Source organism: Phocoena sinus, chromosome 1 (genome assembly GCF_008692025.1).
Source record: "Phocoena sinus isolate mPhoSin1 chromosome 1, mPhoSin1.pri, whole genome shotgun sequence".
Lineage (NCBI taxonomy): Eukaryota > Metazoa > Chordata > Mammalia > Artiodactyla > Phocoenidae > Phocoena > Phocoena sinus.
Genome location: NC_045763.1, coordinates 155,793,286 through 155,811,607, shown reverse-complemented (window position 1 = coordinate 155,811,607; position 18,322 = coordinate 155,793,286). Strand labels below are relative to the sequence as shown.

The 18,322-nt window shown below is 38.1% G+C and overlaps 1 protein-coding gene across 1 annotated transcript in view; it reads left to right on the top strand.

The window, feature by feature from the left end:
- The first annotated feature begins 1,046 nt into the window (after positions 1–1,046).
- The window catches only part of FH (fumarate hydratase), a 38,875-nt gene continuing 21,599 nt past the window's right edge, over positions 1,047–18,322 (top strand). Inside the window, exons 1-2 of the mRNA XM_032602871.1 lie at positions 1,047–1,207; positions 13,268–13,402. Of these exons, the coding sequence (XP_032458762.1) occupies positions 1,076–1,207; positions 13,268–13,402 (267 nt within the window). The 5' untranslated portion in view covers positions 1,047–1,075. The remainder of the gene's footprint in view (positions 1,208–13,267; positions 13,403–18,322) is intronic.

Below are 18,322 nucleotides of genomic sequence, written 5' to 3'. Positions count from 1 at the left end.
CTGGACTTTTTTTTTTTTTTTTTTTTTTTTTTGCGGTACGCGGGCCTCTCACTGTTGTGGCCTCTCCCGTTGTGGAGCACAGGCTCCGGACGCGCAGGCTCAGCGGCCATGGCTCACGGGCACAGCCGCTCCGCGGCATGTGGGATCCTCCCGGACCGGGGCACGAACCCGTGTCCCCTGCACCGGCAGGCGGACTCTCAACCACTGCGCCACCAGGGAAGCCCGGTCCTGGACTTTTGACTTCTGGACATCATCCAATGGTTCTCTTTCTTGATTAACTGTCATGTGGTTCCAAGCAGTTCAAAGAAGAAACAAGAGAAAAAATTGTGGTTCCTATGCAATTTTATATCTGTTCCTGCTTTCCTATCATCATCTATAAAAACAACATGCCTTTAATCTGAAAACATGTTATCAATGCAAAAGACTTGGAGAACCTGTATGCAAAAAATTAAAATTCCGAAATCACCTATGATTATGGACATCTTCCCCATTACATTTAAAAAGAGTTCCTAGAGTACCTACTAAGAAGAGAAAGGAAACTGTACAGACCTCAAAACAACAAGTTAAACGAACTGAGTAATTAGTGTTGGCTTTTTATGGATAATTATGATTTCATTCTCTATACTTTGTTTTCTAAAATGTCTGTACTTAAGAGGTAATCTGGAACAGATGAAAAAAGCAAATAGAAAATGTAATGTTTACATGGTAGCTAAATGAATAAGTAAATTCTCCTCTCTAGGCTACACCACCAACCAAATACTGACTCATTAGCTAATACCTCTCTGTTAGGCACTGTAACACAGTAAAACCAAACCAAACCAAATAAACACTGGTTCAACGACGCCACGAACCCCCTTTCGCATCATTCGTTTCCCAGGAATCCCAGGGCTCCACAGTGAGGAAGTTAAGCCCGCCCCTCACGCTTCATTGGCCATTGGCCACTGGTCCCGCCCCACAAGCTCGTCTTTGAAGCCGTTGATTGGATATGAGTGAGGACCGTGGAGGGGACTGGTACTGACAGCCGGTGCGGAGGCGTGGCCATATCCCCCGGAAGTTCTACCCGGACCGCCGCGCTATGGATCGCGCGCTACGGCTCCTCGCGCGTTCGCGTTTCCTCTCACGCGCTCCAGCTTCCGACCCCCGCCCTGGCCCCGGCCCGGCTGGCGCGGCACTCTTGCTGCTTCGGCCTCCGAACGTCGTTCGAATGGTGAGCTCGTGCCGCCCAACCGCCGTGGCCGCCCCGCGATGACCTTGAGGCCTCCCGCCTGCCGGCCCTAAGGTCCCGATACTCGGCTGCGTGTTGGAACTTCGCTGCCGGCCCGGGGCGCCTCCTCCCCCGGGGGAGCGCCCGGGAGGGGCGGCAGCAATTGGCGAGAGCCCTGTCGGGACTCCCCGACCCCGCCCCAGCCGCGCTCACTGCTTCGCCCCTGCCCACGGCGGCTGTCCTCGGAACGGTGCAGGGGTGGACGGTGTGAATTGGGGGCGGCGCCGGAATGGGACGGTGTCCGGAGGGGGCTGCTCCGCTTCTGCTTTTGATGGGCCCAGCTGGATCCAGCCCCTCTGAGCTAGCTTCTGGGGTCACAGCTCTGCAGGGAACTGTTCTTAGGCCTCCAGGCGGGTTGAAAGGTCTTGTGAACCTAAGAGATTTTACTTTTCATGAAATTGGCCATTTAGTTTGTTAGGCTGGTTTTCCCCACTTAACTTTTGTATAAACCCTGAAATGTGAAACAGGGGCAGAGTGTCCTGAAGTACTTTGGAGGAAATTACATGGACCATAACATAACTACAGCTGAATCAGCACTTTTTATTGAGAAAGACCTGCAAGGAACTTAAAGGTCCAATTTCAGGTTATGACACCCTGACTTACATGAGCCCTTTTGCGCTTTAGAGTGTCACCTTCGGTAATTTGGGCTTCAACAAGCATTAAATACGTATGCTCATATGTGTATTATCAGGAAAAGTTTGAGAAATAAATGCTAGTTTAGGAAGACTTACATTCTGCACTCTTCACTGCTGTATGAGCTTTCATTGAGAGAGATGTGATTTCAGACCCTAGTCTGCTACTCAGAGTTGGGATTTGTAGCAGGTAATATTTGTCCTCAGTGTCTGCCGGTAAAATGAAAATAATTACACATACTCATCAAGATTGCCCCTGTGAAAGTACTTTGAGTTTGGGATATGGTGAGTGCTTATTAAATGAATGCTTCCATCTAAGGTATTTCAAAGGCCCAAGACATTTTTCTGGGCTGTAAACTGTAAGATAATTTGATGACATCACTGTACTTGAAACTGCGAAATCAGGGGTGCTTTATATTTCTGCAACTCCCTGCTTGAATAATTTTAGTGCACTTTAGAGCCTTTTAAAAATTTGTTTTTCACTTATTTAGTGTTTTGTAAAAGGGAATAGAAGGCTGGAGAACTGACTCTATCCCGCTGTCAATGTCAAAAAAATAGCATTGCGTTGCATTTAATGTTGTAATGTTAGCTAACATCAGATGAGGATAGATTTTTTTTTTTATATAATCCCAAATACATCTTTTGCCCTCTGATCTTCTCAGCTCCAAAATCTCTGAGTTGATTTTATTAAAAGTTTTTCTTGTTGCTAGTGTTAAGAAATAAACTATATTCAATATCCTGTGACAAACCATAATGTAGAAGATTATGAAAAAGAATATATATGTATAACTGAGTCACTTTGCTGTATAGAAGAAATTAACACAATATTATAAATCAACTATACTTCAATAAAATTTTTTTAACAAAACAAAGAAATTCACATAACCCTAAATGCCCTGTTACCTTTTATCTCAATTAGGAACACAAGGAAGTTCATCCAACAGGAAGATTACATTGAATGCTCCCTGTGTGTAAAACAGTCACTATGGACACAGAGTTTAGAGACTACTGAGGCATATTAAATAAGCAAAGAAGTCATGCACAGTTAATAACACTGTGGTACCGAGGAGAAAAAGTACAGTGAGAGTGAGAATATATAATGGAGACCTGCTGTGAAACTGCCTTGGTAGCATGGTGGACAAGGAAGTCCTACATTTTTTAAAGTAACTTTATTTTATGATCTTCAGGATGGCTATAAAGTCTGGAAACATAGATAATATTCTGTGTTACAATGCAATATCAATAAACCATTTATTACATATTTGTCAGTATTTCAAGACTTAGTGGTCACCCTATATTTTAAGAACAGAAAGACTTTTTAAAAAGTCTGTTTAAAGGAACTGAAAGCCCAAACACAATGAAGTCAAATTTTGGATTTTTATCTCTTGAGATAGTCTTTTTGCCTAGGAAATGATTTGGATTTTCTTGAACACTGAAATATTCTTTTAAACCACCTTAGGATAAGAATCTGAAAGGCATTTTATATTTTCTTTAGGAGATACCATGGTTTAGTTAATGGTTATCTTACACATGCGTGGGGATATACTATAGGCCTGAAGCCTATATTTTTTTGGCTGGCCTTTCTGATTTAGACTGGCATGCAAATTTGGAGACCACGTCATCAATTCCTGAGGTTACCGGAATTAGTGGTTGGTAATAGCACTTGGTATTTCTAGGGCTAAATAGCAATCATACTATGGTGAACACTGGACACACTATTCATTCATGCTTCTCCAGGAGGGGAAGTGATTGTGAATAAACATGCATCTCCCAGGACATCAGGAAATTGCACATTTGTGCCTGCCCCATGCCTAGCTGGTTAACTCTTTAAACTTCTCCTAGAAATTCTGCTCTCTGAATTACAGGTTATAAAGAAATGGTTTTCAAAAACACTAGTTTTTTGTGACAATGGATTATATTATATGAATTAAAAACATTTAACAGATACCATCATGACATCATTTTTCATCAAAAGCACTGATAATTTTCCCATTAATTTAGGTGAGCAGCCCTCCTCTTCTTGCCCAAGCCACTGGGAAGAGGTGACATACATTATAATGTGGGAAGGTTTTGAAAATCATACATATGTTTTTCAGACTTCAGGTGGACTTATTAGTGGGTGGAGAAATCAATGTAGCGGGCAGTTAACAGCATTGGGTTTTTGACAGAATAGCATAGAATAGAAAATAGGCGTACAGGACAGATTTTTTCATGGAATTTTTATTTCAGGTTTGTGTGCATGTACATGTGTGTTTATGTACAATATAAAGGTTTTTTCTTCTGTAGGTCATTGGGAAGAACGTTTGAAGAGATTTGGCAGTTACCTGTTTCATTGTTCCTCTATCTGTGTATATGTGCTTGTCTAACAGACACCAGCCATAGGCATTGCCTCCACTGACAGAGCCTGGAGCCTTTCAGAGTATTTTACAGCATTGCTTCAGTTTCTGATCTACAGATTTGTGCAACCTATATATTTCCTGGGTTAAAAAAAGGGAGAACTTTCTGGTTTTTTGGAATACTTTATTAGCTGGCTAAGCTGCTACAATGTTTGTTGTTGGAAATTTGGGATGTTTATTTTTATTGCTGTAAGGACAAGAAGTATATTTTTTGAAGTGTTTACTGAGATTGTGATTTCAGCCACAATTGACATCTGCCATTTTTTAACGGTCAGTGTCAAGATCTAGAATTTGATGTAGACTGTTGTTTCTTGAGTTAGAATTTAAATTTTTCTAAAGTTTAAGCTTGAAGAACATAGGTAAAATTTATTCACTTAAATCTTTACAAAATACTTTGGATATGAGTTTTATCATTGCAACCTGTTATTTAGGTGACAACATTATTCCTGTTTTATGATGAAAATTTAATAATTTTGAACACAAAAAATGATGTTGTAAATTTAAGGAATCGAACTTGATTTCACAAATGACTGATGGAAACCAATATCCTTTCTTTGGAGCCAGTAACTATTTGCTGTCTTATAACAAGGTGATGGAGAGGAAGAAGAACCTAGCTCATGTGTCCAGTGCCACTGTTGTCATTGCTAATGTTATTGCACCAAAGTATATTTTAACATACAAGGATATTTACTTAGGATATTTAAAACAAAGATCATTATGCAAAATTTTTTTGTGCATTTGAGATATAAAACCCCAGCTGCAAGTTGGCATACGGTGGTGTCAGTGTAAGCACACTCTATTAGAGAAAAATCTAACTGTACATCTTCAGATCCTACAGGGTAGTGGTTGTTGTGGGCCAATCTGGAGTTACTTCCTCCATTTCTTGGTTTATGGAAGTGATAAAAAAGGGAATCCAAACAGCTTTTAGAATACGAAAGTCCAGGGTTTGAGTGTTTCAGGCCCTCCCTCTTGCTGTCTGGGTGATCTGCTGAGATTATTTAATCTTGTGCAGCCTCAGTGTCTCCTTCTTTAACATGGGGATGACCATAGTAAAATCTCCTAGGGTGGTTGTGAAATTCAAATAAGGTGATACCTAAAAAGTGTTTGCTACATAGCACAGTAAATGATTATTTTTATTGGCTTCTCCTTATTGGCTTCGACCAATCCTTTGCAGACTTTTTTTTTCCATTTTTATTGAAATGTAATTGACATACAACACTGTATAAGCTTAAGGTGTACAGCATAATTTGACTCACGTACATCATGAAATGATTGACACAATAAGTTTAGTAAACATGCATGATATCATATAGAGAATTAAAGAAATAGAACAAATTTTTTCTTTGTGATGAGAACTCCTAGGATTTACTCTTTTAACAACTTTCATATATAACGTACAGCAGTGATAATTATATTTATAATGTTGTACATTACATCCCTAGTACTTATTTATCTTGTAACTGGGAGTCTGTAACTCTTGACTGCCTTCATCCAATTCTGCCTAACCCCACCCTCTGCTTCTGGTAACCACAAATCTGATCTCTTTTTCTATGAGTTTGTTTGTTTGCTTGTTCGTTTTTGAAGTATAATTGACCTACAACACTATGTTAATTCCTGTTAAACAACATAGTGATTTTTTAAAGTTATTTATTTTATTGAAGTATAGTTGGTGTACAATATTATATAAATTACAGGTGTATAGTATAGTGACTCACAATTTTTTGTTATGCTCTATTTGTAGTTATTATAAAATATTGGCTATGTTCCCTGTTTTGTAAAATATAGCCTTGTACCTTATTTTACACATAATCGTTTGTACCTCTTAATTCCCTACCCCTGTATTGCCCCTTCCCTCTCTCCACTGGTAACTACTAGTTTGTTCTCTATATCTGTGAGTCTCCTTCCTTTCTTTTTTTTATATTTACTCATTTGTTGTATTTTTTAGATTCCATATGTAAGTCACATTTGTCTTTCTCTGTCTGATTTATTTCACTTAGCATAATACCCTCCAAGTCCATCCATGGTGTTGTAAATGGCAAAATTTCATTCTTTTTTACAGCTGAATAGTTTTCCTTTGTGTATATATACCATATCTTTATCCATTCATCTGTTGATGGACACTAAGGTTACTTCTGTATCTTGGCAATTGTAAATAATAGTGCTGTGAACATTGGTGTGCATGTATCTTTTTTTTTTTTTTTTTTTGCGGTACGCGGGCCTCTCACTGCTGTGGCCTCTCCCGTTGTGGAGCACAGGATCCGGACGCGCAGGCTCAGCGGCCATGGCTCACGGGCCCAGCCGCTCCGCGGCATGTGGGATCTTCCCGGACAGGGGCACGAACCCGTGTCCCCTGCATCGGCAGGCGGACTCTCAACCACCGTGCCACCAGGGAAGCCCCATGTATCTTTTTGAATTAGTGTTTTTGGTTTTTTCAGGTTTATACCCAGGAGTGGTATTGCTATGTAATATGGTAGTTCTATTTTTAGTTTTTTGAGAAACTTTTTTTCTACAGTGGGTGTACCAATTTACATTCCCACCAACAGTACATGAGGGTTCCCTTTTCTCCTCATCTTCACCAAAACTTGTTATTTGTTGTCTTTTTGATAATAGCCATTCTCACGGGTGTGAGGTGATAACTCTTGGTGGTTTGGATTTGCATTTCTCTGTTGATTAGTGATGTTGAGATCTTTTCATGTGCCTATTGGCCATCTGTATGTCTCCCTGGAAAAATGTCTATCTGGGTCCTCTACCCATTTTTTTAATTGGGTTTTTTGTTCTTTTGATGTTGAGTTATATGAGTCTTTCTATATTTTGGATATTAACCCCTTATCAGATATATTGTTTGCAAATATATTCTTCCATTCAGTAGATGGCCTTTTTGTTTTGTTGATAGTTTCCTTCACTGTGCAAAAGCTTTTTACTTTGATGTAGTCCCATTTGTTTTTTTGCTTTTGTGTCTTTTGTTTCCCTTGCCCAAGGAGTCATATACTAAAAAATTTTACCAAGACCCATGTCAAAGAACTTATTGCCTATGTTTTCTTCTGGAAGTTTTATGTAAGTTTTGGGTATTACATTTAAGTCTTTAATCGATTTTTTAATTTATTTTTGTGCATAGTGTGAGAGAGTAGTCCAGTTGGATTTTTTGCATGTAGCTGTCCAGTTTTTCCAGCACCATTTATTGAACAGGCTGTCTTTTCACCATTGTATATTTTACCTCCTTTGTCATGGATTAATTGCCCATATAAGTGTGGGTTCATTTCTGATCTCTATTCTGTTTCATTGACCTATATGTCTGTTTTTGTGCCAGTGCCATACTGTTTTGATTACTATAGCTTTGTAGTATAGTCTGAAATCAGGGAGCATGATACCCCCAGCTTTGGTCTTCTTTCTCAAGATTGTTTCAGCTGTTCAGGGTCTATTGTGTTTCCATACGAATTTTAAAATTATTTTTCTAGTTCTGTGGAAAATGCCATTGGTATTTTGATGGGGATTGCATTTAATCTGTAGATTGCCTTGCGTAGTATGGGCATTTTAAAATTATTAATTCTTCCAATCCATTTCTGTGTCATCTTTAGTTTCTTTCATCAGCGTCTTATAGTTTTTTGAGTACAGATCTTTTACCTCCTTAGTTAGATTTATTCCTAGGTATTTTATTCTTTCTTTATGAGATTGTACATGGGATTGTTTCCTTTTTCTCTTTCTAGTAGTTCATTGTTAGTGTATAGAAATGCAACAGATTTCTGTATATTAATTTTGTACCCTGCAACTTTACTGAATTCATTGATGAGCTCTAATAGTATTTTGGTGGTGTCTTTAGAGTTTTTATGTATAGTATCATGTCCTCTGCAAACAGTGACAGTTTTACTTCTTCCTTTCCCACTTGGATTCCTTTTCTTTTTCTTGTCTGATTGCTGTGGCTAGGACTTCCAATACTATCTTGATTAAATGTGATGACAGTGGGCATCCTTGTCTTGTTCCTGATCTTAGAGGAAATGCTTTCAGCTTTTCACTGTTGAGTATAATGTTAGCTGTGGGTTTGTGATATACAGCCTTTATTATGTTGAGGTATGTTCACTCTATACCCACTTTGTTAAGAATTTTTATCATAAATGGGTCTTGAATTTTGTCAGAAGCTTTTTCTGTATCTGTCAAGATGACTCTATGATTTTTGTTTTTCAGTTTGTTAATGTGGTATATCACATTGACTGATTTGTGGATATTGAACCATCCTTATATCCCTGGAATAAATCCTACTTGATCATGGTGTATGGTCCTTTTAATGTGTTGTCGAATTTTGTTTGCTACTATTTTGTCAAGGATTTTTGCATCTGTGTTCATGAGAGAGATTGGCCTGTAATTTTCTTTTTTTGTGCTTTGTCTGGTTTTGATGTCTGGGTGATGCTGGCCTTGTAGAATGAGTTCAAAAGCATTCCTTCCTCTGCAGTTTTTTGTAAAGATTTGAGAAGGATAGTTGCTACTCTTCTCTAAATGTTTGGTAGAATTTTTCTTGTGAAGACAGTTGGTCCTAGATTTTCGTTTGTTGTTGTTGTTAATTACTGATTTAATTTCATTACAGGTAATTGGTCTGTTCATATTTTCTATTTTTTCCTGGTTCAGTCTTGGGAGATTGTACATTTTAAGGAATTTGTCCATTTCTTAATGGCCATTTTATTGGTATATAATTGTTGGTAGTAATCTCTCATGTTTCTTTGTATTTCTGTGGTGTCAGTTGTAACTTCCTTTTCATTTCTGATTTTATTGATTTGAGCCCTCTCTCTTTTTCCTTTGAGTCTGGCTAAAGGTTTATCAATTTTGTTTATCTTTTCAAAGCACCAGTTCTTAGTTTCATTTATCTTTCATAATTTTTTGTCTCTATTTTATTTACTTCTGCTCTGATCTTTATGATTTCTTTCCATCTGTTGACTTTTGGGTTTTGTTCTTTTTCAGGTTCCTTTAGGTGTAAGGTTAGGTTGATTTTTGATTTTTCTTGTTTCCTGAGGTAGGTGTGTATTGCTATAAACTTCCCTCTTAGAACTGCTTTTCCTCTGTCCCATAAATTTTGCATCATTGTGTTTTCATTTCCATTTGTCTCTAGGTATTCTTTTATTTCATTAATGATCTGTTGGTTATTCAACTGCGTATTGTTTATCCTTCATGTGTTTGTGTTTTTTGCAATTTTTTTTCTTGTCATTGATTTCTAGACTCATGGCATTGTGGTCAGAAAAGTTGCTTGATATGATACCAGTTTTCTTATATTTACTAAGACTTGTTTTGTGGCCTAGCTTGTGATCTGTCCTGGAGAATGTTCCATGTGCATTTGAAAAGAATGTGTATTCTGCTGCTTTTGGATGGAATGTTCTATATAGAGCTATTAAGTCCATTTGGTCTAATGTGTCATTTAAGGCCAGTGTTTCCCTGTTAATTTTTTGTCTGGTGGATGATCTGTCCATTGATGTAAGTAGAATGTTAAAATCCCCTACTATTATTGTGTTCCTGTCATTTTCTCCCCTCGTGTTTGTTAATATTTGCTTTATATTTGTAGGTGATTCTGTGTTGGGTACATACATATTTACAATTGTTATATCTGCTTAGATTTATCCCATGCTCATTATGTAATAGGCTTCTTTGTTTGTTGTTGCAGTCTTTGTTATAAAATCTATTTTGTCTAATGTAAGTATTACTACCATGGCTTTCTTTTCATTTCCATTTGCATAGAATACCTTTTTTCATCCTGTCACTTTTAGTCTGTGTGTGTCTCAGGATCTGAAGTGAGTCTCTTGTAGGCAGTATATATATGAGTCTTGTTTCCATAACCATTCAGCCACTCTATATCTTTTGATTGGAGCATTTAGGCCATTTACATTTAAAGTAATTCTTGATATATATGTACTTACTGCCATTTTGTCCTTTGTTTTGGGGTTGTTTTTATAGTTCTTTTTGTTCCTTTTTTCTTACTTTGCTCTCTTCTCTTGTTATTTGATGACTGTCTTTAAATTACATTTGGATTCCTTTCTCTTTTTTGTGTATCGATTATTGATTTTGGTTTGTGGTTACCATGTGGTTTATATATTGCAGTGTGTGTGTGTGTGTGTGTGTGTGTGTGTGTGTGTGTGTGTATGATTATTTTCAGCTCCTGATCTTTTAAGTGCAAAAGCACTTTAAGAACCCTGCATTTTTATTTCCCCACACACACTTTTTCTGTTTCTGACATTGTATTTTACATCTTTTTGTCTTGTGTGCCCCTTAACTTCTTATTGTGGATATAGACAATTTTACTGGTTTTGCGTTTCAGCCTTCCTACTAGCTTTGTACATGACTGATTTACTACCTTTACTATATTTAGCCTTACCAATGAGATGTTTTTTTCATAATTTTCATACATCTAGTTGTGGCCTTTTTCTCTTAGAGAAACCCATTTAAAGGTGGTTTGGTAGTGCTGAACTCTTAGCTTTTTCTTGTCTGTAAAACTTTTGATCAGTCCATTTAAATCATAATGAAAGCCTTGCCTGTTGGAGTCTTCTGATTTAGGTTTCTCCCTTTCACCACTTTAAATATATCATGCACTCCTTTCAGGCCTGCAGAGTTTCTGCTGAAAACTCAGCTGAAATCCTTAAGTTAAGTACAATTACCTTGTACTTAACTTGTTGCTTTTCCCTTGCTGCTTTTAGTATTCTCTCTTTATCTTTAATTTTTGCCATTAATTAAAGTGTGTCTTGGTGTGGTCCTCTTTGGGTTGATCGTGTTTGGAACTCTGTGTGCTTCCCAGACCTGGATGTCCTTTCCCTTTCCCAGGTTAGGGACATTTTCAGCTATTATGTCTTCAAATATGTTCTCTGCCCCTTTCTCTCTGTCTTCTCCTTCTATGGCTCCTGTAATGTGAATGCCAGTACACTTGATGTTGTCTCTGAGGTCTCTTACACTGCCCATGTTTCTTTTCATCCTTTTTTCTTTTTCCTGTTCAATTTCAGTAATTTCCACTATTCTTTCAGCCCACTGAGCTGTTCCTCTCTGTCATCTAATCTACTGTTGATTCCTTCTAGTGTACTTTTTATTTCAGTTGTTGTATTCTTTAGCTCTCTTTGGTTGTTGGCTCAGGAGGTCTTAAGGCAGCTGGCCTGCTGGTGGGTGGAGCTGTGTCCCTGCGCTAATAAGCTGTATTCCAAAATGGTGCTTTCAAGAACTGATGTCCTTGTGGTAGAACAAGCTCCCATTAGTGGCTGCCCCCAGTGTGTAGGTTCCCAGTGTGAGCTCCAGTTGCCTCCTACCTCTCCGGGAGGCTCTCCAAGATCAGCAGGTATTCTTACCCAGGTTCCTTTCAAATTACTGCTTCTTCCCTGGGTCCCAGAGTGTGTGAAATTTTGTGTGCACCCTTTAAGAGTGGAGTTTCTATTTCCCACAGCCCTCTGGCCAAAAATGAGCCCTGCTAGCCTCCAAAGCCAAACTTTCAAGGGGCTCTTCTTCGCCCTGCTGGGGAGCCTGACATGGGGCCTGGACCCCTCGCTTCTTGGGGAGAACCTCAGCAATTGTAATAATCCTCCAGTTTGTGGGTCACCCCTCCTCTGGGGGTGGGGGGCAGTGGTAATAGGTTTTGACTTTATTGTGTCTTCCTCCCTCCTACCTGTTTTGCCGTGGTTCCTTTATATCTTTAGTTGTAGAAGGTCTTCTCTCTAATTTTCTAGCCTTACTCATCAATCATTGCTCTGTAGATGATTGTAGTTTTGGTGTGCCCATGAGAGGAGATGAGCTCAGAGTCTTCCTACTCTGCCATCTTGGCCACTCCCCTCCTCTGCAGACTTTTAGGCATAGAAAAAAAATGTACCTCATTGGATATACACCTGTATTTCTAACTAGGTACAAGGACACTTTTCTTTTCATGCAATCTAAAAGGCTTTATAATATATAAAGGGTTTTTAAATCTTTCTAGTCCCAGGGGATAACTACAAAATTAATTTTTTCTTATTCAGAGGACTGTTTACTAAAATAGGGTTACTTGGCTGGGTGTTTTTAAATCTTTTGAATCATCTGACCATGTTTATTTTATAATTAATGCAAGATGAACATTAATTAAAGTTCTGAGTATCTCTGATACTCTTAATCTCTTTAATGTAAAGTATCATATGTAAACTCTAGATTTGTATATTTTTTTTAAATTAGTGTAAGTTGATGTATTTAGTAGAGTCCTAGGTTCTCCATAAAAGGGATTTGGGGTCATGGGTTCCTATCCTGGGGAGTGGATTGGTTTCAAGATATAAACTCCTTAAAATCATATGTAAGATTTTACATATATGTATTTATGTTCATTCTTCTAGAGAGAAGATCCATAGTTTTCCTCATATTCTTAAAAGGTTCCAACACCCTGAAAAGGTTAAGAACTGATCTAGCCCATGTCCCCTTGTCTGTACATTTACTGTAACTTATAGATGAGAAAAGCTGACTTGCTGAAGGTGACACAGCTACCAGATGGTGGGCTGTCTCACTGCAAAGCCTGGACTGTTTTGTATGGCACTAAGCTACCTCTCATGCATAATATTTGTAGACCATAGTTGAGCTTTGTTTAAATATATAATTATAATATATATATATATAATACTTTCAAATTTTAAAGTATCATTCTTAACGTCATTTTCCAAAGTTCCCAGTAAAATACGCATTAACCTAAGTACATCAAAGCTTGACCAATAATAGGCATACTCCTGAATTGGAAAAGATTATTATTTTTATTTATCATTTGCATAGTGTATGAATTCTACAATCTGTCTTTAACACATGTATTAATAAATTTGTGTGACAAAAATTTCTCAAGAAAAAAGCTGGAAGTGGGGATAGTAGAATGAGAATCAAAATGGAATTTTTTTGTCTTTTTGGTACTTATTAAGGTTTCTTTACCTGTACATGATGTATTGTTTATATGATGTTATTGTTCTTGATACTTGGTTTCTTTTCAAGCTATAACAGTGTCTTGTCTTTATCTTTAGGCAAGCCAAAGTTCTTTTCGGATAGAATATGATACCTTTGGTGAACTCAAGGTCCCAAATGATAAGTATTATGGCGCCCAGACTGTGAGATCAACAATGAACTTTAAGATTGGAGGGGTGACAGAACGCATGCCAGTAAGTGGCTTTTTTGGAAATGTTGGCTTATTTTGGATGAACTAGGCATTATTCAGTGAGTCACCTTACCTTATAAATAAGTATTTTACAGAGTTAAAATGTAGAGTTATTAGAGAACTGGCTTTGTGAATAATAAGATGTTTCTCTCTCAGTAAAGTGTCAGAACTTTTTGAAGTTTAGTATACTAATATCTTGAGCTATGTATGACTTTGAGTATTTTGGATTTTTGATAGAACTAAGTGATTTGTCTTTCATTCTTGTTTGGATTTTTCATATTTTTACTAGAATTTTGCAGTTTGTAAGCATTTTTAATTTTGATACTTAATTTTTTAACTGATTATTTAAATGATTTAAAAGAAAACCAATTTTTCTTTAATATTATACTTTATCTATCTTGGCTTCAGTTTGTAGAAAAGTATACACAAATTCATAAAAATACTATTTGTCATGATGTCTGGCATATAATAGGTAATATATAAGTATTTGTTCACTGTTAACATGAATGATTTAATGATTAGAAAACTTTCTACCATATTTCATTAAATCCTTAGATTATAACTGATCCTCAATTAGAACTGATATGTACTACTAAGAAAGAAAAAGTCTGCCAATTAAAGTTGTGACATGTCATTGATTGTAGGATGCATCTTGATTTCAGGGATGTTAAAGTGTGAAAAGAATTGATGGAATATATTACATATCCTACTGGAGCCTAACTAGGGTATGAAAAATAGTCAGTGTAGGAATACAGGATAGGCTAGTAAGCCTAGAAGGAACCAGGCTTCATCTGGTGAGATACTGTTTAACATTTATCTTCTAAATATACTTTTTATCTTACAATAAATTTAACTTCCGTAGTTTAGCTAATTACTAAGGCTTCAAGACTGAATCTTGACAGGTTCATACAATTTCCCAAGAGGCAGCTGAATCTTCTTAGAAGAATCTCTCTGTTTTTGCCACCCACAGCCAGTTTAATGGTGAGGTAAACATAGGCTCAGACTACATGGTTGGGAGACAGAGGGTAGCAGATCCTAAAGTATTCTCATATAGTTCAACTCCTGGGATTAAAGAGATTAGTCTTAACCAGTATTGACTGGAGTAAGCATGGCTCATGTTTTGAATTTCCTGCTTCAACCAGCAAGGTGTGTGGTTCTGGGAGTGCATGATTGCTGCCACTGCTGCTGTCCTGGAGATAGAGAAGTTGTTTGGATTTGGACAGGTGTCTGTGAAACATGGATACATGGGTTATCGATTTTTCACATTTGGCTTCATCTGGATTAATTTCCTGAACTATGTTAAATGTAAAGCAGACTGTGTGCCTTAAACTAAGTAGTATGATTAAACCCAACCCTTTGTACCTCAGGTCCATAGGAAAATAAAACCAAAAAAGATTATGAACTGCTATGTGAGTAAATGAAGAATAATGAGACCCTTCTTTCATCTCCAATAATACATTTACTATTTTGTTTTAATAGTGTCCAGTGAAACTTTCTGCTGTGACCTTTGTTCATTTTCATGAGTCCACAAGCACTGTGGGATCAGTCACTCCATTCTAGTAGCCTGAGTTGATTGGCATTTGGTTGTGACTGTGGCTTGGTTGTGACTTTGGCAGTGGTTTAACCCACTGCAGTGTTCCTGTAGAAAATTAAATTCCCATTTTTTTTCATATGTAAAGTTTTAAAGCTTCTAATCTTTTGTGCCATATATCTCCATTTCATTTGGGTAAAACACTTGTAATGTTTTAATTTTGATTTCTTAAAATTCGAAGTAAAAATGTTCTGTTTTTCTTTCCTTTTGTTTGCCCTTCAGTTTATCCTCTGTGTGACCCAGGTTCAGTGTGTCTTACTCATTACTTTTTGTTGTTTTTCCACTTTTATTTTCCTCTAAGGACTATAGCTTCTCTTTTACAAATTTATCACTCTCTTCTTCACCCTTCCTTTCTTCCTTCTTTCTCATTCAAACCTGGTATGGTATCTAAATCACAGTCTATATTATTTACTTTGACAAGAACACATAATTTATTTATCTTGCGGAAAGTTACAGTACCCCAAGCCCAGTGTAGCCCTGCTTCCTGACCCAAGACTCATTTATCTTGTATTTCATTGAAACCTCATCAGATTTACTCAATTTATCCTTTTAAATTTTATGAGGTGCTTTGGAGTAGAAAGTGAAAAGATCTGAAAACTAAAAGGGTTTGATATGTGGTTATATATATCAGAAGCTATCACCTTTAAGTCTGTAGAACTCTGGGTTTTTAAAAAAAAATTATTCTGAGAGAAATGTCCAGTGATTTATTGAGTGTCAAGGCTTCACTGACTAAATAAAATATCATGTTTTTTGGCTTTGGGATGAAATGATACCCATTCAGTAACTGGGTATTTCATACTAATTAGCAGTTAAATATATTATTTCTTTTTATTATTTGTTTATCTAGTTGAGGTATAATTTACATATAACATTAGTTTCAGGTGTACAGCATAATGATTCGATATTTGTATACATTGCAGAATGATCACCACAGTAAGTCTAGTTACTAGTTACTAGTTACATGCCTAGTAACATCCATCACTATACGTAGTTACAAGAAAATTTTTTTTCTTGTGATGAGGACTTTTAAAATCTCTTTGCAACTTTCAAATATGCAATACAGTATTGTTAACTATAGTTACCATGCAATACATTGCATCCCCATGATTTATTTATTTTATAACTGGAAGTTTGTACCTATTGACCTCCTTTATACATTTTGTCCACCCCCTGCCCCTGGCAACCACCAGTGTGTTCTGTCTATGCGCTTGGTTTTCTGATTGTTGTTTGTTTTGCTTTTTAAATTCTACATATAAGTGGGATCATGTGGTATTTGTGTTTACCTGTCTGACTTATTTCACTTGGCGTAATGCCCTCAAGGTCCATCCATGTTGTCACAAATGACAAGATTTCATTCTTTTTTATGGCCAAGTAACATTACATTGTATTTTTTACCACATCTTCTTTATCCATTCATTCATTGATGGATACAGGTTATTTCCATATCATGGCTATTGTAAATAATGCTGCTATGAACATGGGGATGCATATATCTTTTCGAATTAGTGTTTTCATTTTCAAGTAAATACCCAGTAAATACCTGGAATTGCTGGATCAGACAGCAGACGTACTTCAGTTTTTTGAGGAACCTCCATACTGTTTTCCAAAGTGGCTGCACCAATTTACATTCCTCCCAACAGCGTACAATATTTGCCTTTTCTCCACATCCTCGCAAACACTTATTTGTTGTCTTTTTTTTTTTTAATTTTGGGAGTAGGAGTTTATTAATTTATTTATTTATATTTGCTGTGTTGGGTCTTCGTTTCTGTGAAAGGGCTTTCTCTAGTTGTGGCAAGCGGGGGCCACTCTTCATTACGGTGCGCCGGCCTCTCACTATCGCAGCCTCTCTTGTTGCGGAGCACAGGCTCAGTAGTTGTGGCTCACGGGCCTAGTTGCTCCACAGCGTGTGGGATCCTCCCAGACCAGGGCTCGAACCCGTGTCCCCTGCATTGGCAGGTGGACTCCCAACCACTGCGCCACCAGGGAAGCCCCTGTTGTCTTTTTGATAATAGCCATTCTAACAGCTGTGAGGTGGTATCTCATTGTGGTTTTGATTTGCATTTTTCTGGTGATTAGTGATGTTGAGCATCATTTCATGTATCTGTCAGCCATCTGTATATCTTCTTTGGAAAAATGTCTGTTTTCATCATCTGCCCATTTTTTAATCAGTTTGTTTTTTGCTACTGGGTAGTATGAGTTCTTTATATATTTTGAATGTTAACCCCTTATCAGATATATGATTTGCAATATTTCCGTTCAGTAGGTTGCATTTTCTTTCTTTTTTTTTTTTTTAAAGGCAGCAGACTCTTTATTTGATGTGGTTTTAAAATACATCAAAATCAAGTCCCTGGCTGTTCTGTATACCAAAAAGTTTTCAGCACACCTTCAAACAAATCTGGGCGGCCAGTTTGGGCCATAAGGGAAGCAGTTACAGGGACAGAAGGCAGCACCCCTCCTGGGGTTACCTCCTCTGTGCTGTGCAAGGTAATAGGGCTAGAGCACCAACTCAGCAGGCCTCGCCCTCCCCCATAGACACTAGGGCAGCTCCACTGGCCTTCTGGTCAGCCTTCCACAGGGCCACCATGATGGGGGTAGAGGAGGGGAAATAACCATCTTTACAGGCATAACATTCTCTTACAGAAAGTGCCTGAGCTCAGCCCATGGTCCAAAAACCTCACAGAAAACAAATTTTAAAAAGTACTGCTGACACCTCGTAGAATCTGGTGTACACAAAGCTCTCAGCTGGACAAGACCCTGAACGCAAATTACTGTCAGCAGATCCTCACCTGCTGTGGTCTCCTGCAGGAAAAGCTAGCAATCTAAGAACCCAATACACAACTCTTGGTCCTAAAACTGGGGCATAAGACCTGCCCCAGTGAGGAAGGAACTGGCCTTCACTCATGGATAGGCCACCTCTTCATCTGGCCCAGGACCCTGGCTGATGTGGGCAGCACCCAGGAGCCTGGGCTGAATTTGGAAAGCAGAGCACCTGTAGTGGTTGATAAGATTTGGTCAATGGAGAGGAAGAAGAAGGGGATCCCCATCCATAGCCTGGCCTGGATGCCTAGAGACAGATGGCTGGAGGTGAGAGCAGAGGTTGTACCTTGCACAGCTGGGACCACCTTGCTCACTGTAGCTCCATAGCAGCTAGACTTGGTTTCTGAGCATTGCTGTCCTGTGCGGCTGTGATTTCCCACACCACACTGGACTCCAACAGTCCCTTCCCTGCCAACATTAGGACTTTAAGAGGTAACTGAAGTGGGGCAGGCAATCATGTGGGCTACTGCAAGCCTTTCTGCTGGGGGCAGGCAGAAACTTATGCCTCTTCCCTGT